General features: G+C 46.3%; 3 protein-coding genes across 4 annotated transcripts in view; 1 reads left to right on the forward strand and 2 right to left on the reverse strand.

Moving 5' to 3' along the window:
* The window catches only part of PSME3IP1 (proteasome activator subunit 3 interacting protein 1), a 348,568-nt gene that overhangs the window by 267,352 nt on the left and 53,869 nt on the right, over positions 1 to 27,347 (reverse strand). The gene's annotated exons all lie outside the window — the stretch shown is intronic.
* On the reverse strand, positions 773 to 13,625 carry CIAPIN1 (cytokine induced apoptosis inhibitor 1). 2 transcript variants are annotated; one of them, XM_055553907.1, is made up of 9 exons: positions 13,508 to 13,625; positions 9,265 to 9,446; positions 8,453 to 8,605; positions 6,946 to 7,022; positions 5,330 to 5,492; positions 3,818 to 3,891; positions 2,553 to 2,668; positions 1,990 to 2,071; positions 773 to 1,474 (listed from the first exon to the last, which is right to left on the reverse strand). In XM_055553907.1, exons 2-9 carry the CDS (start codon positions 9,419 to 9,421, stop codon positions 1,364 to 1,366), a joined length of 933 nt encoding a protein of 310 aa, XP_055409882.1. In that variant the 5' UTR covers positions 9,422 to 9,446; positions 13,508 to 13,625; the 3' UTR covers positions 773 to 1,363. The 2 variants fall into 2 exon arrangements, with proteins under 2 accessions (XP_055409882.1, XP_055409881.1); XM_055553906.1 differs by having other exon boundaries at positions 6,946 to 7,025.
* On the forward strand, positions 13,586 to 26,957 carry COQ9 (coenzyme Q9). The gene is made up of 9 exons (XM_055553904.1): positions 13,586 to 13,739; positions 15,719 to 15,887; positions 17,036 to 17,171; positions 20,226 to 20,368; positions 20,621 to 20,705; positions 22,113 to 22,217; positions 24,100 to 24,255; positions 24,592 to 24,645; positions 24,968 to 26,957. Exons 1-9 carry the CDS (start codon positions 13,664 to 13,666, stop codon positions 25,001 to 25,003), a joined length of 960 nt encoding a protein of 319 aa, XP_055409879.1. The 5' UTR covers positions 13,586 to 13,663; the 3' UTR covers positions 25,004 to 26,957.

The raw sequence follows: 27,347 nt of genomic DNA on the forward strand, positions 1-27,347 counted from the left end.
CCATCTTCAATGTTGCTTATTATTCATCTGTTGATGGACATTAGGTTGCTTCCATTCTTGGCAACTGTAAATAGTACTGCTATGAACACTGGGGTGCATATATCTTTTCAAATTAGCTTTTGGTTTTTTTGGATATAAATCCAGGAGATTTGCTGGGTCATATGGCAGTTGTAGTTTTAGTTTTTTGAGAAATCTCCACACTGTTTTTCACAGTGGCTGCGCCAATGTTGTACATTCCCACCAACAGTGTATGAGGGTTCCATGAGGGACTTTATCTGCAAATCCTTCCATATCCACCACACAGTGTAACCCAATCACAGTAGTGATGTCCTGTCATCCTCACAGGTCCTGCTCAGTCTACCACAGGGCTTCAGAGTCAAGCCATACCCATAGCTAAAATCCATCAGAATGGACAAATACCAACGGGCACTTTTCTTTATTGTTAAAATAGAAAAACCTGGGTCTCTTTTATCTACACAATCTCTCTTGCTATCTGGCAAGATCAATTTCATGTTTGTGTAGGTGGGAACAAGAACAGAGGAGCTCCTGCTCAGAGATTTACTGTTGGTTCTGCTTCTGCCCTGCTTCTCTAAATGCTCACCAGCACGGACTCTTCAAAAGGCGATGGAGGTCGGTCCTGATCTCTAAGTGCAGGAATGGCTCCCTGTGGTGTGACTCAGTTTCTCCAAAAATGGTTGTGGTCCCAGGTGAGCTTAGATGGCTGTGTCAGACATCACAGACACACAGACATAGACACTCTTCACAGCGAATATGCGTAAGTACATAAATTTTAATACCTGCTGATGAACAGAAATGAAATAGGACACAGATGTAACACATTAACACATGGATGGGGGGAGACGGGTGGAGGGAGCAGGACACTGGATATGATCATGGCAACCCATGAGTGATTCCCTTGGTGTTCTGAGGTCACAAGACCCTCACCTCACGTCACCAAAAACTGCATGGTAAATAAACCCCCAACTCTGGGAGATAAGCTGTGGGCGCTGCTGCAGAGCTTAGGATGAGACAGGGTCCTCCCTGTCAGTGTCAATACTCAAGGGCGGCGGGGTCCAAGAGTCACAGTCAGCACTCTGACGTAGGGAGAGGGGCCCACTGGAGATGAGCACCGTTCGCCTAACACTGGGTGAAGGAGGTCCCCACACAGGTGGCAGGGCCCCAGGATACCTTGGTCTTGACCGATGGCAGCACTCCCCACCACTGCGCCCTGGCCAGCTCCACTCTGTCCCCTGATCACCCTCCCGGCCAGGGACCTAAGTCAGAGGAGATGGGGGGAACCATGTGGTGGGATGTGAGGGGCGGGACCTGGCGGAGGAGCAGGTGTGCCCCAGGCCAGGCCCTCCTAGGCGTCGTGGAGGTTGCTGTCACTCAGGAGCACCTTCTCCCCAGGTTTGAAGGCTGGCATCCCAAGGTAGGGGCAGCTGGCACAGCGGAAAGCATCGCCCAGGTAGCACTGTTGAGAGAAGAGACCCATTAGCGAGAAGCTGAGTGTCAGCTCTCCCGGAGATATGGGCTGGAAGATGATATCATAATATGGCCACAGCAGCCTGAAGAGAATGAGCGGGAGTATCTGTAGGTCCAGCTGAGACCCACAGACTTAGAGTCTTTAAGATCTCTGATTTCATGAAAGACAAAGGTCTAGAGAAAGTTCCTTAGGTGGACATACTTCTGGATTCTCAGCAGTTCAAATCATAGCCACACGTAGCAAATGGTTAGGCAGCTTCAGGCCCCGTGTGAAGCAGAAAGAAAGGGGCCAGAAATAAGAAATGACAGGCGCCTGCCTCCCTATGGGCCTGAGCATGATACGCACCCTCAGGTGATAACCCGTCTCCCCACTACTCCCTGGAGACACTGTCTCGCATGTCCACCTATTGTTACAATACTTGGGCAGTAGCTTCTGTAAAGCTGGAGCTGGTCTGTGTATGCTTTAGTCCTTTGTGAATACTGAGTAACTATCCAGATACTCACATTTCCACAAGCTGACTTGGGCTGGGAGCTTATCTGGTCCCTCGACTTCTCTTTTTCCAGTTCTTCTGCGAGGCCACAGGTGCTGGGGGAAGTCAGGAGCTGATGAGTGAGATTTCCTGCCACCCAAATCCTTGACAGACCTCCTTTCCCCTTGAGCCTTTACATATCCAGACATGGACCTTTCCTGGCCTAGTCAGGTTTGGGCTCCACAACTCAATAAGGTATTGTTTGGAGATTCACACAGAGATAGTAATCTATGAAACAAGTCAGGAAGAAGGAGCCCAAACTTGGGAGAATGTAGCCTCTTGGGAGCAGATGGAGGGAGATGCAGCTGAGGAAGCCAGCGGAGGCAACGTCTAAGGTTCCCGATTCTTAACCTGGGTGGTCAATACCTGGGTGTTAGTTTTAGTACTCTTTAAAATGTACCTGTTTAGTACACTCTTCTATACATCTGACACACTTTCCAGTAAGATATGTTTTAGTAATTGTAAAATACAGTGATTCTTTGAGAGTCAGAAGCAGCTGGCAGCAGTGAGGCAGCCCCGGCGCACCCCAAGGCTTACCAGTTCTTGCAGGCTTTCCTCTTTTTCCCTTCCCCACAGGAAGGGGCCCGCAAGGAAGCTGGGTCTGGCTTCTTCAGATCTTCCGCATCCAGCAGTTCATCTGAGTCGATAAGATCCTGGAGAGTGTTGGAGGCCATGAATGACACAGTCGTGATCTCTGCTTATGAACAGCTGATGTGGTCACGGGCCACGGCAGCAGTTCACCCCTGTGTGTCAGAAGGCATCCACCGTCCTACCCAGGGTTGATCATTGCACCCAAGCCACCCACACAGCAAGTAAACTGTGGGCATGGAAGCTGTACTGGGTTGTGAGGGGCCTGGGAACTCATTTATGATGTGCAGAGAATATGTGTGAGGAGGGTGGGAGGGAGGGAGCAGGAATAACAGAGAACTGTTACATGTACTTGAATATATAAGGACTGTCACATGAGAAAAGGGGATGGAATATTTTCCATATAATTTCAGGGGAAAAGGCAATAATAATATATACACTTGGGTAATTTGTGAGGACAATTAATCTGTAAGTTCTATGAGGACACAAACCATCACCTATTTTGCTTACCACTAACCTCGATAGTTGCAGAAATGAAGCATTTTATTATAGAAAGCACAGATCTGAGATTTTAAGACAGTGAGCATTTGGTATCTTGTCCAGATGAAGAAGCCAAAAAAATATTTTAGCTGACAAACTCTTTTTAGGTTTACACATGCCTACAAGAGCCTTCAGTATATCACATGAAGTGAGAACAAGAAAATCTGTGGAGAAAGATGCTGAAAACGAAATGTAAGATGCCACCAATGTGGAGTTTCCTTCTGAATCAAAAATACCAGTCAGGCACCACCACAAGGCTGGGCTTTAAATGCTTTCACACTTACGAATTCAGAGAGTCCATTCCAAACTATGACCACTCCTACCCAACATGAACGTCACTCAGTCATGTCTGACTCTTTGCAACCCCATGGGCTATATACAGTCCATGGAATTCTCCAGGACAGAAGAGTGGAATGTGTAGCCTTTTCCTTCTCCAGGGGATCTTCCCAACCCAGGGATCAAACCCAGGTCTCCCACATTGCGGTCAGATTCTTTACCAGCTGAGCCACAAGAGAAGCCCAAGAATACTGGAGTGGGTAGCCTATCCCTTCTCCAGCAGATCTTCCCGACCCAGGAATCGAACCGGGGTCTCTTGCATTGCAGGCGGATTCTTTACCAACTGAGCTGAGGGAAGCCTAAAAGAATGCAATCAGGTGACCACAGAGCTGACTCACCACGCTCTCATCCTCCATATCATTGGCTGAGAGGGTCCAGAGCTTGGCAGCTGCAGGGTCCACAGCAGGCTTCCCTGAGTTCAACCAATAAAAGAAAACAAGCTCCAGAAAAGCAGCCAGAAACAAGGTCCACAAACATATTAAGTGCTTCTCTTTAAGGCTGTGCAGGGAACACACTGGACTGGGAGTCAAAAGACTTGGGCTCAAAGCCCAGCTCAACCACTTATAAAGGACCCATCACTTTATGGTAATAAAAGTCATCCTTTGTTAAGCACTTGCTTTGTGCCAGATATTAATACTACACATTAAACACTTTACATATGTTATCTGGTTTAGTCTTGCTAACCACCTCATGAGGAAAGTTATCTGTCATCCTAATCTTATGAGGAAACAGATTTAGATACTTGGGCCAGTTTCAGACAGCCACAAATACACACAAATACAGACACAGTCTGCCTAACGCTTTAAACTTCCACTCCAGCTTGCTTTCTCCTCCTCCTCTTAGTTTCAGTCCCTAGACCATGGGGCTTAATAGTATCCCCTATACCCACAGCAGGAGATTTGCAGATTAAATGAGAAAGTGTGCCAAAAAGCATTATGAATAGCAAAGCTTTGGTCTCATGTAAACCTGTTATAGACAAGAAAAGGGGCTCTGGAGCTGATGGTGGTAGTTTAAAAACAAATCAGTGACAATTACACCTCCTGATTCCCTTTCCGGGGGCTTCAGTGTGGGCTGGCTCATGAAGGGGGCTTGGGGGGCAAAGTGTGCCCCCTGTGATCACTGTCACAACTGGATGCTCAGACCCCCACAGGGCAGGTCATCTAAGCAGATCCTAGCTGCTCTGGAACTATGAATCCAAAGGTTAGGATGCCAAAGAATTTCTTGAAGATTCAGGTTGGACAGCCAAAACACAGCAGTGTGAATGTATACTTGTAAATTTCTGTCTACCTCACAGCTGGGACAATTTTTCTCAACCTGGGCATTAAAAGAAAGTGATAGGAAGGGTGAGAATGATGACAAAGGACTGGGTGTAATTTTCTAAACAGAAGAGCTACTTTGATAAATGTCTTAAGATCCTCAAAGAAAGAAAAGCTGACTTCAGTGGCACAGAGAAAAGGACACACAGGAAGAGGAACAGGGCACTCTTATCTGCCATGACCGCCCCTGGGAGGTCTTCAGAGGCTAAGTGTCATGATTCTGGGGTCTGGAAAGACTTCATTAGATAATGAAGCCACAGGACTCAGAACTCTGGACTCTGGAACCTGGAGGCCTCAGCATCCTCTGGTGCAGGAGGAGGGGCTGAACTAGGTAATATCCACATGCCACTTGAGTTTCGGATTATGAATATGCCCAGGACAGCAGTACATTAAGCATCCTTCTATTTGGAAATGAGAGAAATTAAGGAAGGAGCTGATACTATAAAGTTCTCACCACCTCACTCAGATCTCTGGCTCGGTTTCTAATAGGACCTCCTAAGCCACTCAGATAGACACGTCCCTAGGCCATCTCACCGGAAGACTTCTTGGCAGTAGAAAGCTTAAGCTGACTAGAAGAGCCCACTTCAAAGTTGGGCTTTTTGCCTGTGATCTGCACAGACAGCAGACTGTCGCTGTGGTAACCCAGGTGTTCTCGGACAGACTGAATCTCCTCAGGGCTCAAGGACTCGAGCTGCAGCTGGAATTCAAGACAGCAGAGGATCAGGGCACATCACAGTCCTTCTACAGTGTGACACGGTACCATGTCCCCCCACGGGTGTCAAATGCTCGCGTCTGGAGGAAGCACACGACAGTGGGAGGTCACAGACAGGGCCTCGGGCCTCACGTTCTCCAGAGCATGACCTCTGTCTGCATGTTTACAGTTAGCCCATCCCATGGAGAGTTTGAAAGTATTTATCAGATAGCGGTCTACTGGGTACAAGGCGCTGTGCGAGGCCTTGTGGGGACTGTAATAATTGTTATTGTCAAGATGAACTGGGTGTGTTGAATAGGATCAAAGCCTATAGCGGGGAAGCATGCCCACGATAAAGAGGCTAGAAATGAAATATGTAGTAGAGAAAGCGAACCAAGGGGGAGGGAAATGCTTTTTATGTTCCTTGAGACAAAGCAGCAGGCAGTAAAGGTAGGGAAAACAGTAGCGGGTACCACCTCTGCGTCCAACAATTAAGGAATGAATGGCCACAAAAATCAGAGTCCATTAAACCACTGAATGTTGTTCCATCATTAATAACCAAGTGGGGAATACACTGATATGGATAAATGTCAAGCGTATCTAAAGGTAGAGAAAAGAGCTAGTGACTGAACAATGTATAATGTGGCTTGATTTACATTAACAATGTGTAGACATACACACACAACACTCTTGTAAATACATAAAATGTCTGAACAGCCACACCAAAAAGTGTATCGGTGGCTTCCTCTAGGGAGGGAAGTGTAAGCAAGGTCTGAGACGTCACTTTAAATTCTTTGGTCTTAATTGAAGTTTTATGAACATCACGTATTTTAGAATTAAAAAAGGGAAGAACTTTAACTAAAAAGAAAAATTAAAAAGGGAAAGTATAAAGAAACAGGCCCGCGGCCATGTACAGATCCAAGTATAACAACTATTGTGATTTAACACCTATCTCTCACACAAGAACATTTCAGCATGGGAGAAGAATGCAGAACCATGAATACCTCTATTTAATGTTAATGTTTCTACTGAATTGTCAGAAAAGGATTTCCCCTCTAACCTATTCCAGCCTCCCACCAAAAAGCTGAGGAAAATAACTGTAAGATTTGTGTAATAATTACAGGCGACTGCCTTCCCCGTGGGCCTAAGACTTGTGTCCACTAAGAGATGTGTTGCTCCCTTTCTGCCTCAGGCATCACCACCAGTACTGAGACCAGAAAATGGCCTAGCCCACATGGGCCCAAGCTGAGTCTGTCCAGAGGAGGCTGACGTTAGGGGTCTCCTCCTTTGAGGCATCAGGTGTCTTCTCAGTTTGTTTGCTAGTCTAAGTGACGCAGCTGACCTCACCTTTAGGGCTGCTATTTCTCCCGGGTTTTCTCTGTATCGTCTGACAAAGAGATACTGGGCTTAGTGACCCAAGGCTTAAATTCCCAACGAAGAAGGTCGTCTACAAACATACCTCTTTTACTTCCACAAGACCAGAAAGAGTCAGGGCTGAACACAGCTTAGATGCCGTCTTCACTTTGCTATTGTTAACTGCTAAGAGGAAAACCCCAATTAGTAGCGTTATAGGCCAATGCAGGAGAAATTATAAAGGCTCTATCCTAATCGAGTCAACAGGGCATTAAAATAATAATAACCTATTCTGTTCAATAGAATGTAAATATATTTATATACAATATAAATATGTATATATTTTTTTAATGATAATTTAATTAGAGAAATCCTTTTGGTTGTTCAAAGTGCTCTTATACAATGAATCCTTTATTACTGTTTCTTATCACTCTCTGTTTCTAAGAAATACTTAACCTTACAGAGGCTGCTGGATAATGACTGAGAAAGAGGATTAGAAACTGTATACAAGTATCTTTGTACGGTTCTGGTAAGACGCTGTGTTTAGCCACTCAGGGTTTACCTCCTGGTAAAGAAGGCTGTATCTGCTCCTAACATCACAAGTCTGTGTTTCCACATAAACACCTCTATATGTTTCAAAATACTTTCATTTCTATTATCATATTTGATGAAATAATGCATCACATTTTGATAGAAAGTCTAAAATGCTAAAACTCTAGAATGACTCTGACAGCTTTACCACTAAGCAAAAAAAATTAAAAAAGGTTTTTATTTCTTGGATTCTATCTTTAGTTTCACATGAATCAATACTTACCTCATCACTCTTGGACTATATTTTAATTTTTGAGTTTGAAATACTATAGATGTATAGTAAATTAAAAAAAAGTTCAGGGAGGTTCGGAGGACCCTTCCCCTCACCTCCCCATGGTAATATCTTATACAATTATTATATAGTATGAAGGCTGGGAACCTGTCACGTGTAATAATATAGTCCACAGAGCTTATCCCGATTTCACCAGTTTTACATACATGTGTGTGTGTATAGTCTTCATCACCACAAGGAACCCTTACACTGTTCCCTTTATAGCCTCATGAACACCCTTCCCTCCTGATCCTAAGAGCTGACAATGGCCACCCTGTTCCCTGTCACTATAACTTTGTTATTTCAAGAATGTTCTGTGAATGGAATCATACAGCATGTAAGCTTTGGAGACTGGATTTCCTTCACTCAGCATGATTCCCCTGAGACTCATCCAAACTGCTGCATGTGGCAAGCGTTTGTTCCTTTCTCACTGCTGTGTAGTTTTCCATTGTGTGGATGTACCAGTTAAACCATTCACCTGTTGAAGGATCCAGCCATTTTCAGATGACCAGTTTCCTTCTATTTTACAACTAACAGGTCAAAGATCACAATTTATTCAGATGTGTGGTTCAGAGTTTTACAATAACTTATCCCTAAGGATAAGGTTTAGTATAGGAATATTGATCTCCAAATGATACCTGCTACTCAGAGAGATGCAGCAAACATACCTAAGATTCAGCCCTGTTAAGTCTTAGGGTTTAAGTGGGTCTTTCAAGTGAAGATCTAGTCTTTTAAGTGAAGATCTCCTTACCTACAGCTGTCTCTACCGGTTCCTTCAGAAAAAGACATCCACCAGGCCGAAGAATCCGGGCCATCTCAGCCAAAATCTCAGCACTGTGCAGAGTGGTGCTTCCAGGAATTATACCCGACAAAACAATGTCAAAGCTAGATTCTTTGTGGGCAGCTGAAAAGAAGGAAGACCTACTTAGTGGTCACCTGGGCCCCAGAAGCCATCGACCAAGCCCCCACAAAAGCTACACACGTGGCCCCGTAAAATAAACACCTACCTGTTCTGCGAAGTCTATTATACCACTGTTACTAGCAAGTGGGGCAAGGATGCTTGCTCTCCCTCAGTCTTACTAACTTCTTCTTTTACATGCTCAGGAAAAATTAAAAAAAGAGGTGGATGAAAAACAAGCTTTAAAAAAAAAAGATATGGAACAGGTTCAATGAGTAAAGAACCTGCGTGCAACGCAGGAGCCGTGGGTTCAATCCCTGGGTCGGGAAGAACCCCTGGAGATCTTGGAAATGGCAAAGATCAAGGAAATGGCAACCCACTCCAGTATTCTTGCCTGGAGAATTCCATGGACAGAGGAGCCTTGCAGGCTACAGGCCAAAGGGTCACAAAGAGTTGGACACGACTAAGCAGCTAAGCACAAAGTAATAAGAAATAAGAACCTACTTACACAGATCATCAACTCTATCTAAGTCCACTATATCTCAGCTGAAACAACCACTATCATGTGCCACCTGAAACAAAAACCCAGCCATCAAGGAACGACAGGAAAGCAGCACCCCCCTCATAACTGTCTGCCCTGAAAGACAACCTGGGCAGGTACTTACACTGCAGCAGCTGGTTGATATTTTCCACAGACACTCGGCCCTCATCGCCAGTTAAGGCTTGAAGCTTATCCACCAGATCTTTCAGAGCCTCCACCGGGGATGACTTATCCCAGATCACTGCCACAAACTGGCCAGCCGAGATCCCAAAATCTGCCATTCCCGCAGTGCTGTGGACCTAAAAGCTATGGGCCAAAAAAGAGTCAAGACTGAGCAGAGACAAACATGGAATGATTAGAATTACACCTAGTTTTGACCTCCCATTAGAAAATCTCACTGTAGATAGCAGAGTGTGATCAAACAAACCCATTATCCAAGGTTTCATAACCCCAACATTCCCAAACATGGCAGGTGGCTTTCTCGGTGAGAATCGTGACTGGGGAGTCAAGTACGGAGGTTGAAGGCACAACGATTATTCTCTCTTTGATATGAAAACTCAGCTTGAACAGAATATAAAACACACAGGACATTAATTAAGCATAAGTATGACTAAGCAAGGGAGGCAAATAAGTTGGCTGCCATATCCTAACCACAAGCTGAGATATTTTTAAAAAGAGACAACATATGTAAATTTAGCAAACTGAATAATGATATTTCTCCATTCATCAAGATAGGAAAATTCAATTCCACTGACTCTGCAGTGACCAATGGTATCTACCATGTCTTTCTTTAACAATTAAAATTAGCCAAACTCTTCAAAGCATTTAATATACGTTATCTCAACTGAACCCAAGTATAACCTTAAACTAGGTAATACTCCCATTTTAGTCAGGACACAAGCTGTTGACTTTGCCCAGGTCACATAACTGGTAAGTGTTGTGTGGATAAAGAAAAGGCTGGGATTTGAATCCCAGTCTGTATGACTGTAAAACCCATGCTTTCAACCTATGGAAATTTCCTCCCACCAGAGTCAACTTTCTCTTTCACTTGATACTCAGACAAGTATACAATGTCCTCACAATGCACTCAGGTCAGCAAGATAGCAGTCTACTTAGTTCCCTTTTTCTTTCTTAAACATTAATGACACTGAGTCCCTGCCTGCAGATAGCTCTACCAGATGACACGAAGACAGAAGCTATAGGAGAGAGGTCATGCGTGGATCAGTCTTAAGCGGAACACTTCTGTCTTCTGAGAGGTGGCTAACCCAGTAACAATTATGTCACCACAAACATTCCGAGACTGAGCTTAAGCCAGGCACACACACTCTTCCTTCTTTCAAAATGTTCCCTTCAAATGATTTGCCTTTCAGCCTACTAAAACATGCTGAGGTTAGCCAGGCATCCTTAAATATGATACAAAATCAAAATAGGACTTTTGATTTTGTCGTTCATCTTCTAAAGGAGTTACTAAGGCTTTTATTTTCTAGAGCAAAGTCAAATCTCCTCAGTCCTCTGGATCCAGGTGCTCTGTAATCTCCAGATGCTCTACCTGTATCTCCTACCTCCCCTTGTTCAATGGAAAATCCTGGCATTTTTCACTCCATTGTGCCTTTTATGTGATTCCTTCCTTGTGGAATATCTTTATTATCCTAACCTGCCTTCAAGGCACAGTAAAAGGATGCCAAGTGTTATCAGACAAACAGGACTCCTTATTCACTAAATTGTGGTTTTTTAATCCCTAAAAAGCACACAATCAAGAACTGAAACTTTAAGCTCTCAACTGTAACATGATGTTGAGGAAGAACCCTTAAAAGTCTTTCAAGTGAACAACTTGGGGTCTCACATTTAATAACCGACTGCAAGACAGGAATATGGACTGCTGGGCATGAAGGTATAAGAAATAAATGACCTGTTTCTAGAATGATGTTGAAACAAGTTCTCCCTGGGGGCCATGGAAAAAGATCCCTTCCCACTACACCAACCTTGCACTGTACTCACAGAAAAACCCTCATGCAAGAACCGAGGGGCCAAAGGCTACTCATTAGCAGGAGAAACACAAAAGGCCGGATCTCTAGACCTTTTCAGCAAACTTAATGGAGGCAGAGTTTTATAGAGCACAGGTTTCCAACAGAAATGAACTGGGATTCTATCTAGCACTGGATCTTCTATTCATTGGCTACATAACCATGGATCTGTGATTAGCCTCTCTCTTTTCTCATTAATAAAGTAGGGATAATGATCTTATATTTTGCAAGGTGGTGGCAAGAAGTAAATAAGAATATAAAAATATGCAAAGCGCTCAGCAGGGCCTGGCACATAAAGCTCAATAAAATAATGTTCTCAGAGAACTCTGAGCCTCCACCTCTCCGGGGCCAATTTATTTGCCTTTGCTTCAAACAGTCCTATAAAATCTTGTTCCTCTTCAGCCTTGCCAGCTGGGAGGACTCCCCAAGGAGAGATGTGAAGCTGCTTTTTCATTGTTAAAATTACACAATATGAGAGCCACACTTTATGACATCTTATACACTACTCCAGTGGGATTGTCCATAAATTAGAAGACTGGAAAGTGCTCTGTGTTCCATATCCCCTGAAACTAATCTTCTTATGGCAACAGGGAGCTCATAAAATACATTTATTAAACATTAACCCTCAAAAAACAAGACACAGCCACCATTTGCAGTCAGCATTTTCTGAATAAAATGGGACACAGTGTTCTTTTAAATATCTAAAAGCGAAAGTGTGATGTTATTCATCATCAGAGTTTTATGTTGTTGTCAATGTTTTTTCTAAAAAGATATAAGGGAAAAAATGTCTGGCACCTAAGTCAACATACTTGGAAGTGTGACTCAGAGGCCCAGTTTCATTAAAATGGTAGAGTAGAAGTCATTGTCACGTCAATGGATTTATCTGAGAACAACTTCTGGAGATTCACTTGTTTATTTTTAAGACACCTGTAAACATCAAATCTTGAAGCATTTGGCTTCCTTTAAGGATGAAGGGGGGGGAGAATTAAAAAAAAAAAAAAAAGATTGAAGTTTGGATTTCAGTTCAAACCAAGGATCAAATCCTTTCAAGTCAAATGTATAAAAAAAATTCTGAGAATACTGACAGTTATCAGGAAATTTTTAATTCAAATAAACTGAAACACACACACACAGAAAAAAAGGTGATAACCTGTAAGGAAGTAGTAAACTCAAAAGAAAAGAAATGGGCAACTTTTTCTCCAAGCAAATGCTAGACTTTCCGCAAGAGAGATTCACTCAGAGATGAGTGGACAGAACTCAGAAAACAAAACCTCATGGGGAGATCAGTAGGGCTTTACCAAAATCTAGAAATATGGATCTGAAATTTTAACATCTGGGGAGTAGTTCTGGCTTAAGGGGAGGCTTCCCCCACACTCACACAGGGGAGAAGAGGTAATTGAAAAGTCTAGAGTTGATAAGCTAACTGAAAAGATTAAAGTTGCAAAGATGCAAAAGAGAAAAGGGTCTAACTGCACAAAATTTACAGAATGGCATGTTTAGCTCCTGCCCTCCGTTATCTCTAACCCCCAAAATAATTTACTTCTTCCGACTATTATGAAGCCTTCCTTGTTGATTAATTTCCCAGTGAGGCACTCCGTATTTACATGTCTGTTCAGTGACTAGTCCATGACCTCCCTGAGTCATGCAGAGCTTGGCACTCAATGTAAGAATAAAGGCCAGCAGCCTTTCCCAAACTTGGAGATCATCGAAATCACCCGGAGGCACGCTAAAATAAGATTCCAGGGGTACATTCTGAGGTATTGAATCGATTCTCCAGGAGAAAGATCTCCGCATCCAACTTACTAACAAGTATCCTGATGGCTTTTCCAACCTGGCAAGTTTGGGAATACTCAATTATACCAACTCAACACCTTGGAGGTTCAGGAAAGACACAGGTTCAAATTTACAACCTGGGGCTCCAGGGACCCCCCCCCCCAAGACGGAAACTTAAGCTTCCCCGATGTTTGCCAAGAAGGATGTAGACTCAAGGTCGTAACAGCTTGCTACTAGCAGAAGTGGGTCTCAGACTCTGATCTCCCGGTCCCCAGCTGAGCGCTGTCCCCCGGGCCTCAGGCTGGGTCTGGCTGCGCGGGAGATAAGGCAGCCCGGAAAGGGCCGAAGCCACCACTCCAGGGGCCCCGGGGGAGACAGGGCCAGCCCGGCCCCTCACACCGGATTCCTCCGGGCGAAACCCAGCTGTGGTCCTCAGGGAGGTGGCCACGGCCACGTTTCCGCCGAAGGACGGGTCTGGAAATGGGAAAAGAGCCGATGTAGAGGAGAGAATGGGTCGGGAGGGGACTGTTGGGGACGATCGAGCTCACGGACCACCAGAAGAGCGCTCACCTGCCGCCCTGAGCTCGCTCCCAGCTTCTCTGCATCCGCCGGCTCCACACCTCGCGCCTCTCGCGAGAGGAGGAAACTCCCGCTGCGCTGGGGCGGGCAGAAGTGGCCACTCAGCGCTGCCATTGCATCGCCGTAGGCGGCGTGCCCACTTCCAAGATGGCGGCGACGGTGGCGTTTTCTGGCGCCCTACGCCGGGCGGGCTGGAGGCTCCTTCAGCTGCGGTGCCTGCCCGGTGAGGGGGCGGCCGAGCCCGGGAGAGGGGAGGGAAGGGGTGGGGTGCTGGGAACCGACCTGGTCTGGGTGAGGGGCTGAAGAAGCCTCGGGGCGGCTCGAGAGCAAGGTGAGGTGAAGGGCATAACGGCTCGCGCCGGCGACCCGGGCTTGAAGTGGTCGCCTGGCTGGCTTCTGACCACTTTCTGGACCTGTGAGGAGCAAGAGCATCAGGGAAGGGCCTGTCATTCCCATTTCACGGAGTTGACGGAGCCTGAGAGAGGGCTGTGGGCGCCCAAGATGACACAGCTCGTCCGTTGCAGACTGGCACACTTGCCCAAGTCTCTTGACTCTGATGTCAAATCCCTGGGTCCTGATCACAGGAAACAGCCAAAGAGAGCCCCTCGTCTATTAATACTTTTTCCTAAGTCAGTCATTTCCCCACCACTTCAGTAATTCTTCAGTATCTACGTATCACCTTTGCCTCCATATAGTCAGTAGTTTTGTTTATACATCTGATTTTATAAAAATATTGACCTTTATATCACTACCATAAATGGAAAACAAATGTCACCTCCCATAAGTAAATTATGTATTAACATATATAAGTATATAACAGATGAAATAATGTTCTTTTGTATCTCCTGTAGTCCACCTGAAATCTCCTGGACTGCAGGGGTTCTGCAATATTGCTTTGGGATCTCCCACACCCTTTTCAAAGTTTTATGAATATTTGCTCCATTTTTTTCTGTGCATATACTAAAATAATTGATATTTTTCACCTGCCCCATGCTGTGTTTCTTTTAAATCATTGTTTTCTGAGTTGGTCCATAGATTTTTTTTTCTTTAATGAGTGCTTTTTTATACATAACTCCAAATTATATTCAGTAGAAGTACAAATAAAGCCTGTGACTCAGAAAATCTCCTAGATATTTACCCAACAGAAATGAAGGCATATGTCCGCAACAAGATTTGAACAAGTACGTTCATAACACGTTTATTTATAATAGCCAACACTGAAACAGCCCAACAGAACAGTGTTTCTTAATGGAATACTACTGAGCAGTAAAAGAGTAACAACCTACTGATCTACACAAAAATATGAATCAATCTAAAAGACATTCTGGGCAAAAAAAGTCTTATACAGAACCTACAGTGGGATTCTATATAGATGAAATTCTCGGACAGGCAAGATTAGAGTGAAAAATTTTAAACAGGTGAATATATATGTCACCTCAATAAAAGAAAAGTAAAAATTTTAACTCTAGTTAAGGATGTGTGTGCTGAAATGTTTAGAAATAAAGAATACTGAAGTTTGCGAAAAATGCATCAAGAAATAGATTAATGTAGGAAGAGTGTAATGGATAGCTGTGTAGAACTTAGGTAGTGGATATACAGGCATTCATGCCACAATTCTTTCCACTTGTCTGTGTGTTTGAATTTTTTTGTATAAATGCTGGGAAAGAAAACCGTAGTATTAGCCTTTCCTTAGTGAACACAGTACTGTACCTTTTAAAAGCCCTTGCCTGAAGTAAATGGGGCTGTTGCAGTATTGCAGATGAGAAAACAGACACCCCATAAACACTAGGGAGTCGGTACTCAGACCTAATTTCTAGTCCAGTGCTCTTGCTATGATATATAAATATGTAATATTTTTAAGTCACTTTCAGTTTTTGTTTGAGCCTCACAGGCATTCTCATTGAGTAAATAGAGATTATTTCTCTTAATTTGCATATTTTAAAGTCATGCTCTTTGTCCATTAACCTAACAAATGATGGAAACATGCCTAGAAGACAGGTGTTCTCCTGGTTTATGCTTTTGCCACCACATGGGAACCCATGTCAGAAGGTTCCCAGTTTACCTAAGATTTTTGTCTAGGATCCAGCACTTGGTTCTGGCTTTCCTCTGCTTTTCTTCCATCCCTTCTACCACTCTGGGTCTCAAAGGGTCTGCTTTTGAGTCAAGAGTGTCCTTGACTGATCAGCTCAGTTTCTGTTTCAGTGCCCCGCTGCCGATCAGCCCTGGCCCCACGTGCCTTCCATGCTTCAGCTATGCAGCTAAGGTCTTTGGATCTGCAGAAGAATCAACCCCCACCCTCTTCTTCTCAGCAACAGTCTGAGGCACAGGGCGCAGAGGAACCCAATCCAGAGGCTCCGCGTTCACCCCCCAGGTAGGCATCAGAACACCTGTCCACCCATTTTGTCCACTTTAAGTGCCTGGGTGAATCTGTGCTTCTCCTTTCTTTCTCCTCTCCACCCTCTTCACACCTTTCATCATTTTCAAAACTATCTTTGGAAAGAACTTCTTTGTTTATTTTATGAAAATGGTGCCTATACATTCTAAAATGTTCTGAACAATACAAAGATGTTCACAAAAATAAAACAAAAAATTACCAGAAATCACAAACCAAGGAATAACTCTGCTAACGTTTTTGTGATTATCCTTTTAGATGTTTCTCTAAGCAAGTTTCATATATAGCCCTATGTATATTATAAATGATTAATTACACTGTGTACTATACCTGTTGTTCCAGAGCCTGTTTTTTCACTCAGCAGGACATCTTTAATGTCTTTTCACAGATTGTATGATTTTAATGGTTGTATAATATTCCAACAAATGGAAGTACCAAAATTTATTTGACCTTTTATTGATGGATATTTAGATTTCATTCACATCACGAAAAATGGTGTGATCAAGTGTGTGATTTTATCAGCAGTGGGAGCACGGAGTCAAAGGTTACGCACCTTATGAATTTTGTTCACATCTGTGGGGCCAAATTGCCTGGCAGAAAGGAGATAATAATTTCCGTCTCCATTAGGTACGTTCTGTCTACTTAATCATGCCCCCGAGAAGCTCTTCCGGCTCTGAAATGAGAGTTCCCAGTCATTTTTCCAGTTTCACAGTGAATGTCCTTTTCATTTCAGTTCAGAGGGTCTTCTTTGTGCCAGGCCCTGTGAATAATGTCACCATTGTCCCTGTCCTCATGGATTACAGTTTGGTGCAAATCTAGATAAAGAAACGGTGCCGTGAGGCTATAGACTGGGATATCCAGGGTGCTGCGAGAGTGTGTCCCTTCCTATCGCGTGACCTCCTTGCTCACTGGTTCCTTTCTCTCGGTGACTCTTTGGGAGGTGAAGGATGATGTGATTTTTGCTCTGTCGGCATTCACACACTGATACTGACATGTAAGTAAATGTCCTCCTGACACGCGTTGAGAGGAGGCACAGTGCCTGTGGTTTCTGGCCAGGCACATTTTGTGTCGCTCGGCAGGAGGCGGTGAGAGGAGGAGTGAGGACTCTGTCCCCCTGTCTGTCTCAGGTACACCGACCAGGGCGGGGAGGAGGAGGAGGATTATGAGAGTGAGGAGCAGCTGCAGCACCGCATCCTGACAGCAGCCCTGGAGTTCGTGCCTGCCCACGGGTGGACGGCAGAGGCCATTGCAGAAGGAGCCCAGGTGTGTATGGGTGTGGGCAGGGTGGCCTGACCGGATCAGCCAGGAGGGAGTTATACCGGCCAGAGCAGAGGGCCTCACACTTTCTTCCAGCCCAGCTCAGAGTCCCAGAACCCCTCACTGCTATCAGATACTCTGGTTTTGCTTGTTTTTCCTCTGTAGAGTAGAAATGGCTTTATTTTTAGATTATTTTTTAATATAAAAAGAATATACCATGCATTTGGATCTTGGGAGTTAGGTTCTAAAGGCAGATCATAGGTAGTGTGATAGAAGAGATCTGAGCTGAGTGAGGCTGGGGAAGGGTCAGTTGAGGCCAAATCAGACAAGATCCAAAGGTCACGTTGAAGAGTTACAATGTCTTTTGTCCTAAGAATAATTGGAGATACGTGCTCAGTCGTGTTTGACTCTTTGCGACCCCATAGGCTGTAGCCACCAGGCTTTTCTGTCCCTGGAATTTTCTATGCAAGAATTCTGGAGTGGGTTGCCATTTCCTGCTCCAGGGGCTCTTCCCAACACAGAGATCAAACCTGCATCTCCTGCATTGGCAGGTGGATTATTTTCCACTAGCCCCACCTGAAGATACAGAAGATATGGGATTAAATTTGACATTTCAGAAACCATCATTTTGGCTGCTGGATGAAAGAAGGATTAGAGGCAGAGCGAGTCACTGGGGCCTGCTGCCAGTCATGCAGGAGAGAGGGGGGCTTTCTGACCTAGAACAGTGCAACAAACATGGAGATGGGTGGTAGAATGACATAGGAGGGAGTGACAGAGTTGCCTGTTGGTTTGCATGTGTGGGTACATGGCGGTGCCGTTTTCTAAGATTAGGGCCCCTGAAAAGGTCCAAGTTTGGGGAAGGATCATGGGTACAGTCCTGAGCTTTGTTGTGTCTGAGGGATCTTTGGGTCAGCCATTGGGAAACCTCGAGCATACAGGCCTGAAACTGGAGGAGCTGCCTGGACTAGAGTGTATGTATGTGATCGTTAAACCAGGGATGTGAGTGAGATTGCCTCGGGTGGCACGAGTGTGAGTGTGCCAGGAGTGTCATGTGAAAAGAGAGAGGAGTCTAGGTTCTCGGGGACCACTGACATTGAAGGGTGGGTGAAGCAGGGTGGGGTGGCAAAGGAGACTGAGGTGGAAGAGCCTGGCTCTGGAGGCCAAGCAGCAACATGTGGGCGGAGCTACTAGACATGGGGACTGCAGTAGCAGCCATCGGAGGGGAGTGCAGGGCAGCGGTGACGGGGTGGGTTGAGGAGTGAGTGCAGGGTAAGGAAATGGAGAGGCGTGTGGCAGGGAGGGGTAGAGGGGAGCTGGTGTACGAGCTAGTGTATGAGCGGGGGAAGTGGGATGGAAGTGGGAGCCGGATGATGCAGAAACACGGGTGATGGTAAAGATACAGGAGAAATGGCAAAATTACAAATGTGAGGTTCCTTGAAGGCAAGACTTAGGAAGTCCAGAAAACAGGTGGAAAGATTGGCCTTCGATGTATTAGAGGCAAAGCTGGAGAAGACAGCTGCAGATTTCATTTTAGAAGAATCTTTTGAGTTCTCAGGGAATGGCTTCTGTTTTCTCTGAAGTAGGCGTGGTTGTCTCATGAACCTGAAGTTAGGAAAAAGTGGTAAGAGACAAAGATTTGGAGGTGGCAGGGGAGGTTTGAGAGAATCATTAGAGAAAGATGTAGCACCTGTAGAGAACAGAAATGTAACAGGATTGTTTGGGAAAATCTGATTCAACTGATTATTCTATGGTTACCTGGCTTTACCGCCCCCCTCCCCCCACTCTGCATATCTCTGTTCATACGGCTGCATAATACCTGTTGTATTTACTTGAACTCAATTGATAAACATTTGGGTTGTTTCTAATTTTTTTTAGTATTATAAACCTATGTGTATGACATAATTAAGTACATTTCTGGTTGGTTTCTTCAGGACAGATTCTGAGAAGCGGAGTTGGTCTTTCAGGGAGTGCGTCAATCAGAAGAAATTACTCGAATAGAGAGAATTTAACACGAAGCATTGTTAACTAGATGTGACGTTGGTAACCAGGTAGCCAAAAGGATAAAGAGAACATTAAGGTATCCTCAAGGTAGCACCTACAGAGAGTAGCTCTCCTCCTGTTCTCCTGCACTGGCAGGCAGATTCTTTACCATTGTGCCACCAAGGAAGCCCAAAAAGGCTGGGTACTTCCGCCAGAAGAGAATTCCTTCCCGACTCCCAATGGTGGGAATTTTTTAAGTCTTTTTGTTTCTTTCTGTCCTCCATCCCTGCTGTCATCAGGGTTCTTCCGACCATAGCTTCTCAGTGACTGTTGTTTAACAGGAGTAGTAAAAGGCCTCTGTGGCTTTGTTAAATAACTCCTTGACAACTCAGTAAGAAAAGTTTGTGGGTTTGTTTTTTTTTTTTTTTAATAACCGAGAGACCTACTTTCCAAGAGATTTAGGTTAAGTGAGCTAGAAAGACAGTGGTTTTTCCAAGGCCCTTTTCACAACAGTTACAATTCTAGGTTACAAGTGTTAGAACTCAACTCTGAACTGGCTCAAGCAAGACAGAGTGTTTCAGCTCATTTAATAACAGAAAAGTCTGAAAGTGGCTCTGGCTCAGCGTTCTTATCTTGTGCTGCTGGGAGCTGTCTCCATGGCGTATCTGCTTTGCTTTCCCCTCCGTGAGCTTCATTCTCAGCAGGGGCTTCCCATGAGTTGAGAGAGTCAGCAACCCCAGAGGAGAGCGAGTCCCTCTTCCCTGTCGGTACTAGCGGAATTCCAGAGGCAGCCTCATAGGACTAGATTTGGTCACGTGCATGTCCCAGAACTAGGCACTGTGAACTCCACACGTGCCGGCCTGGATCCCCTACTTTGCATCACACCCGGGGGCCTGATGGAGTGTGGAGGGACGAGTGCTCAGCGTCTCCCAGATCACATGGACCAAGAATGAGGAGTGGAGGTGTCGCACTGAAAGCCAAGCTTCTGGTGCCAGGAGAAGAGGTGCTAGTGATGAACAGGCAGCCACTGACCACTGCACCTGCCCGCCACCTCCCTGTTTTCCCCCTCCCCCTCTGTAGTCCCTGGGTCTCTCCAGTGCAGCCGCCAGCATGTTTGGGGATGACGGCAGTGAGCTGATCCTGCATTTCGTGACCCAGTGCAATGCTCGGCTCACCCGTGTCCTGGAGGAGGAGCAGAAGCTGGTACAGCTGGGCCAGGCAGAGTAAGTCCCACAGCGTCATTGCTCGGGGTAGCAGCTAAGGATGGGAGGACTCGGACCCCACCAGCTGTCCCCAGGAGGCCAGTCCAAGCAGAGCCTGCAGGATAGCGCTGAGCACCCCAGCTGCTCCAATGGGATGGAAATGTAGCTGCCTGTCTTGTTCTAGCTGGTGGACCCCTCCGTCCGAGTAGACAGGGTAGCACTGAGCCCCTGCCTTCAACCCAGAGACACTCTGTTTTCTTTTCTCTCTTCCAGGAAGAAGAAAACAGACAAGTTCTTGAGGGATGCTGTGGAAACCAGACTGAGAATGTTGATCCCGTACATTCAGCATTGGCCCCGGGTACATGGTCCACCCACATCCAGGCCCCAGGGTGACAGTGTGTTCATGTTTATGATTCTTAGCACCTTCACGCGGAAGGTCTGGCACAATGTTCAGAAGTTAGCTTGCTGGTCTCCGCAGACCCAGGGGTGCGCAGTGCACTGGTACAGTAAGTGTCAGATTGAGAGCCAAAGAGAGGGCCTTCTGAGCCGCCTGTGTCTCAGTTCCTGGAGATGTGAGCGGCCTGGTCCTAGATCGCGTCCTGGTGGGCTGCTAGTGGCCTGAGTATGTCACTGGGTTTTTGGTGAGGAGGGCTCCATGAAGGAGATTAGAAAAGTCAGAAGATTTTATTGACCATCATCATTAACAGGCCTTTCGCATTCTAGATCTCAGGGGAGTGGGGCTTCTTTTCATTTTGTCAGTGTGACACTTAGAGAATTGGAGTGTTCATTCCAAGGGCTTTCCCCGACTTTTCTAAAGCTCCATTTTTCCTCCTCTTTTCGAAGTGTGTCACAATGTGGGCCATTCTCGGTTAAGAAAGTCAATATATATCAGAACTGAGAGAACCCACAGATCAACTGGTATCCGCTGCCCAGCTGGGAGATGGTTGGGCATTTAATTTCAGCTGTGCACCTGGTGTGAGGGGGTTCAGCCCGGAGTCAAGGCCCACACCCTGCCCGTGCTCGCGTGCTCGATTTCGTGGACTGACTCATTCCACCTTGCATTTAAAGCCAAACAAGTGCATGAAGTAGGCTCTGGTTGCCTTCTTATTCAGCATGTTTCCTCCTGGGCTATTTCAAGATAACTTTCCAGCCAATCGGGGACGTCTCTCAAGGCCACAGCCAGTGGGTTTCAGAGTTGGTAAAGTGACAACCCTTGGACTGTCCGTGTTGATATCTGCTAATGGAGGCATCTCTGGGTTGTGCCACTGCTTATATAAAAGGATTTTGAGGTCTCAGGTAACAGAAATCAGTTTGAGTTAGAGAAAAAAAAAACTGGAAGGAGTTTATCATGAGCTACGGCAGGGCATCAAGGGCGGGAATGCTGCTGTGCTCCAGGATGGCCTAGAATCGGAGCTTAGAAACCTCCCCCAGACTCCCCTCCTATCCCTGTCTCTTTCTCCATGTTACAGAATGGGGGTGCCCTCCTCCATCCTTACTCAAAGATACCAAACTAGACCTGGCTGTCTGCATTCCCAAGTTCACATGCCAGGGATTGAGGATCTGATTGGGCAGCAGAGGGTACTCTGCCCCGGCTCCCATAAGCCGTAGTTGGGAGGGAGCCTTAGACGCCAGGAGCTCACAGCTGTGGGTGGAGATGGTGCGTCTCAGAAGGAGGGCTGGGCGGGCCCCTTACTACCTCTACTGAACAGTGAGGCGCTGTCATTACCGGTGTGCAAGTACCCCTTCCTGTGTCGTCTCTCCCCAGGCCCTCAGCATCCTCATGCTGCCTCACAACATCCCACCCAGCCTGAACCTGCTGACCAGCATGGTGGATGACATGTGGCATTACGCTGGGGACCAGTCCACTGACGTGAGTGCTCTCCTCAGGCCCACAGGGGGTGGGGACGGCTGGGTTAAGCATTTTCTCCAGAAGTTTGTGAAATTTCTTTGATCACACATCCCTTCAGGAGGACTCCAGAGTCATTCCCATCTTAGGAAGGAGAGTTTAACGTATGAGGAGGGTCCCTCAACAAGCCACAGTAGCCTCTAGGTCATCTTCATTCAGGGACCAGTGCTATATGCACACATCAGTGCTTCTTCCCCCAGAGTGTGACACACGGCATCAGAGGGCTGACGGCTACCGTTTTATAACCATTTTCCCCTCAGTCTCCTAAAATTTAGATTCTTTGGCAGACTTCCTCCATGTATGTCTTTTATGAGACTGATTTTTTTAAAAAAAAGGATGCCCGTAGAGACATCCTCTAAGACTTTTTTTTTAAGACATTGCTTTAAAAAGAAACTCCCTCCCTACAGCCCATCTTGGCCTGCTTTGCTCAGAGATCAATAAGCCTCTAAACAGGCAGCCGGAAAGAATCTGACTTATTAATACTATCATATTTCTGGTAGAAAATTAAAAATGTATATACACATGTATATATCTACACCTTCATAAAAGAAATTAATATGCGATGGTACTTGGTGGGATCCAGGATGGAAGGCAGAGAGATGCTTCTACCACAGTTCTAACAAAGTGCTTTAATAAACTTCCCTCATACGGGAATATACCACCAACAGAGATGGTTGGAAAATGAAATTAGAAAGCCCAGAAATCAGGGAGGTAAAACAGGAAGCAGCCAAGCTAGTGCTCTGAAGAGTGATTGGCCAGGATAGCCACAGCCAGAAGTTGCTGAAGGACCTGAACTCTCAGCTCCTCCCAGGTGTTCCAGTCTGTCCCTGACGCTGCCTCAAGCCCTCACATCACTGATGGATGACACAAAGTTTGGTCACAACTGCCTGATCACAGAGCCTCCCTGGAACTTAGACCCCATGGAATTCTCTAGGCAAGAATACTGGAGTGGATAGCCATTCCTTTCTGCAGGGAATCTTCCCTAACTAGGGATCAAATCTGGGTCTCCTGCATTGCAGGCAGATTCTTCACCTTCTGAGCCACCAGGGAAGCCTGAAAATTACATGAGATCTTTGTGACCCTGTGGACTGTAGCCCTCCAGGCTCCTTGTGTCCACAGAATTCTCCAGGCAAGAATACTGAAGTGGATAGCCATAACCTTCTCCAGGGGATCTTCCCAACCTAAGAATTGAACCTGGGTCTCCTATACTGCAAGCAGGTTCTTTACTATCTGAGCCACCAGGGAAATACCTAGATGTCCAGAGACGTGGGCTTTTCACTGGTGGGTTCAAAACTGAGCGGATGTAGCAAAATCATGCTGCTGTTGCTAGGTCACTTCAGTCGTGTCCGACTCTGTGCAACCCTATAGACGGCAGCCCACCAGGCTCCCCCGTCCCTGGGATTCTCCAGGCAAGAACATTGGAGTGGGTTGCCATTTCCTTCTCCAATGCATGAAAGTGAAAAGTGAAAGTGAAGTCGCTCAGTCGTGTCCGACTCTTCACGACCCCATGGACTGCAGCCTACCAGGCCCCTCTGTCCATGGGATGGCAAAATCATATGGGATGCTTAATAAACATCCAAATCCTGGCACTTAACTTCGGACCTGCTGACTCTGGGCTCTAAGAGGTTGGGCCCAGGAGCCTGCATTTTCAATCTCCCAGGTGATTCTGACACCCAGCCTAGTTTGGGAACAGCCACATTGTCCAGAGGGCCACGTGTACCCGTGAAGGAAAGGGGAAATTAGGAGGGAGCCCAGGAGTGCCGGGGCTTTGGGTAGGAATCACTCAGACTTGCCCCAGCCTGCAGCGACAGTGGTGACCTATCCCCCTGGATGGGTTTCTTTGCAGTTTAACTGGTATACCCGCCGAGCAGTGTTGGCTGGCATCTACAATACCACTGAGCTGGTGATGATGCAGGACTCCTCCCCAGACTTCGAGGACACCTGGCGCTTTCTGGAAAACCGAATCAGTGATGCAATGAACATGGGCCACACTGCCAAGCAGGTAGCTCGGGGCTCGGCATCTGGGAAGCCTCCTCACTAAGCGCTCTGTCCTCTTGGGCCAAACTCGTCACCTGTCTGTTCTCTTGCTCCCCTTGGGCCTCAGTTGACAGTCCCCAGGGCCTTCACAGGGAGCCTGACTGGTTCTTCCTCACCCCAGCCCTTCCCTAAGAGCCACATGTGGTCCCTTTGTTACTGTGTTATCTGTAGACTCTTCTTCCAGGACACAGGCCCTCTTGATTCTACCTGTAGGGGCTAGTAAGCCTACTGATCAGACCTCCCTGTCTCACGTCTGAGCAGTGGTGGGGGCCTGAGAGAACCTGACTCTGACTCCTTCTAGGTCAAGTCCACCGGAGAGGCCCTGGTGCAAGGACTCATGGGCGCAGCAGTGACGGTGAGTACCGCCCGTCTCGTCCCTACCCAGCTGGCTCCAGTCCCATGATCCTCACGCATGTCACTCACCCCAGGTAGTTTTGTAGCCTTAAATTGGGGAAGCTAATCTTATGACTGGCAGTGATTCAGTCCCAATCTCTAGATCCCAAATATCTCACCTCTGTTTGTTACTGGCATGATGACAAAATTTATGCCTGGGACCCTGGTACATCAGATCTCTGCATCATAGCCACACAGGCTGCCTCGGAAATTCCAGTCTTTGCCATTGGAGTCCTGGGGGCAGGGCCAGGTCTCATGATTCTCTGTTTCCATCCTGTTGTCAGCTCAAGAACCTGACAGGTCTAAACCAGCGCCGGTGAGCAAGAAGGGCTATAAGCTAGAGTACCCGGAAGAAAACCCACGGATGTATCCAAAGGGCTTTGAAACATACAAGGTGCCCTCCATGGAACAGGGTGTCAACGAGAAAGCACCAAAGGACTCTGCAACACTACCACAGCCACCTGGGAACCACAGGGCACTGGACAGCACAGGTGTAGCCCAGAGTTGGGCCACTTCTTCAGTTCCTGATGCCAGGCCAGGCCTCCTGATGCCTTTTGGCACCATAGCTGTGGGACTGAAAAATGCGGCACTCAATCAAGCATTCAAATCATGGAAACCCAACACATCCCTATTGTGGTCTTTCAGGCACTTTGACCATGTCTTAACCTGCCTCTGGGGCTCCCAAGTCAGAGTCCGGATCTGAGGCCACCCCCTGTGGCAGATCCCCCACAGCACAGCACAGGCCTGTGGGTTCCATGCTGCCCTTTCATGCTCCAGTGTCCTGGGCCGTTGCACTGGGAAACCCCCCGGGCAGGCTGCCTCACCTGAGACAGGTGCCTGCCGGTGCTCAGCCTAGCTAGAGGTGTGGTCCCAGGCCCCGTGTCATGTTAAAACAGCACTCATTGCAGGGTTATTAGTGAACTTAGAGTCTGTAAAATATTATAATAAATATCTTTGAAGCAGTTTCCTGTTGTGTAGGGAATTTCCATACAGATCATGGCAGCTGTCCAAGACCCCAGAAGCAGAGAGCAGGGTTTTGGAGAAGGCTTGCAGCTGGCAGTCAGGAGACCTGAGTTGGGGCCCCGGTGCTGTGGAACGCTGCTGGCAGCTATGACAGCTCTGGCCTGTGGGCCCGGGCCTCCCTTCAGGAGAATGTGGGTGACGGGGGTCTTTCCCCTCCCGGTTAGCTTCTTTGGCTCCTCCTGCCCATCACTGACTATTTCCTTGACACAGTATTTAGCTTTACAAATTCAGCCTCTGTGCTGGCTGGGCCCCCTATTTAAGTCCGGTTAATTCTGTTCAGCCCCTGAACAGACTTGTATAAGTCTGTTCAGGCTGCTATGGTGAAATGTCTCACAGTTATAGAAGATGGAAGTCCAAGATCAAGGTGCCAGCTAACTTGATTCTTAGCACTTTCTTCCTGACACACATGGCCACCTTCTCCCTACATTCTCACACAACAGAGAGAGCATGCAAGTGTGCTCTGTTGCCTCTTCCTGTTTTTGTTAGAGCACTAATCTCCTGAGAATTCTATCCTCAGGACCTCATAAAGACCCCCATTTCTAAGTATCCTCACATTAGGAGTTGGGGCTTCACCGTTTTTGTACACGCAGCACTCAGCAGCCATCTGTCTTCTGCTTTGCTGTCTCCTACCCAAGTAGACTGAATGATGATGGGAGTAATGGCTAGTAGGAATTTCCTGTCTCTTGTGCACTTTCCTCTGGGCCCTTTCTGCACCTAATTCTTTTATCTTGACATCCTGTCAAGTTGCCTGCAGTAGCTATCCCATATTTTGTTGCATTCCCTCATTTATCCTTTATAGCATCCATCTCACACTCAACAGACAACCTTAATTCTTAATTTACTGAGATGATACAGGCGTTAGTGCTAGGGCCCCCTTAATGCTCTTCTTCTCTGTCTCATATGTCACTCCTTGCTAAGGCAAACGCCTCTCTATCCCCTCTGATTATTCTTTCTCTGCCCCTTACATGTTGTCCCCTGCCAAATTCTATTTTAGGACTTCTCTGTATAACCTGCTGCCACCTGGGAATTCCCTGGCGGTCCAATGGTTAGGACTCTACTTCATTTCAGGGGACATGGATGTGGCACAACCAAAAGCAAAAAAAGACCCATCAAACTCTTTCCAGGCTGTTTAAGACACTGCGTACTCTGTGCATGTAACCTACATGTGCCCTCCCATATAATTTATCTTTAGGTTTCTTACAGTACCTAATACAATGTTTAATGCTATGGTAAATAGTTGTAAATGCTATATAAATAATTGCTGGTCGTGCAGCAAATTTATTTTGTTTTTGGAACTTTATGGAATTTTATCTTCACTTGGTTGGATTCAAAACCCTTGCATATGGAGGACCAACTGTACTTTAGTTCTTCCATAAATTTACACACTTCATCCTTTTAAAAAACGTTACACAGTTTTTTACACAGTATTCCTGTGTTTGTATATTTAACCAGGTCTCTGTCAATGGGCAAGTTTTATTTATCTTTTGCTACAGACTGCTGCAGTGAACTGGAGAAGAAAATGGCAACCCACTCCAGTGTTCTTACCTGGAGAATCCCAGGGACGGCGGAGCCTGGTGGGCTGCCGTCTATGGGGTCGCACAGAGTCGGACACGACTGAAGCGACTTAGCAGCAGCAGCAGC

This window comes from Bubalus kerabau, chromosome 17 (assembly GCF_029407905.1).
Source record: "Bubalus kerabau isolate K-KA32 ecotype Philippines breed swamp buffalo chromosome 17, PCC_UOA_SB_1v2, whole genome shotgun sequence".
NCBI lineage: Eukaryota > Metazoa > Chordata > Mammalia > Artiodactyla > Bovidae > Bubalus > Bubalus kerabau.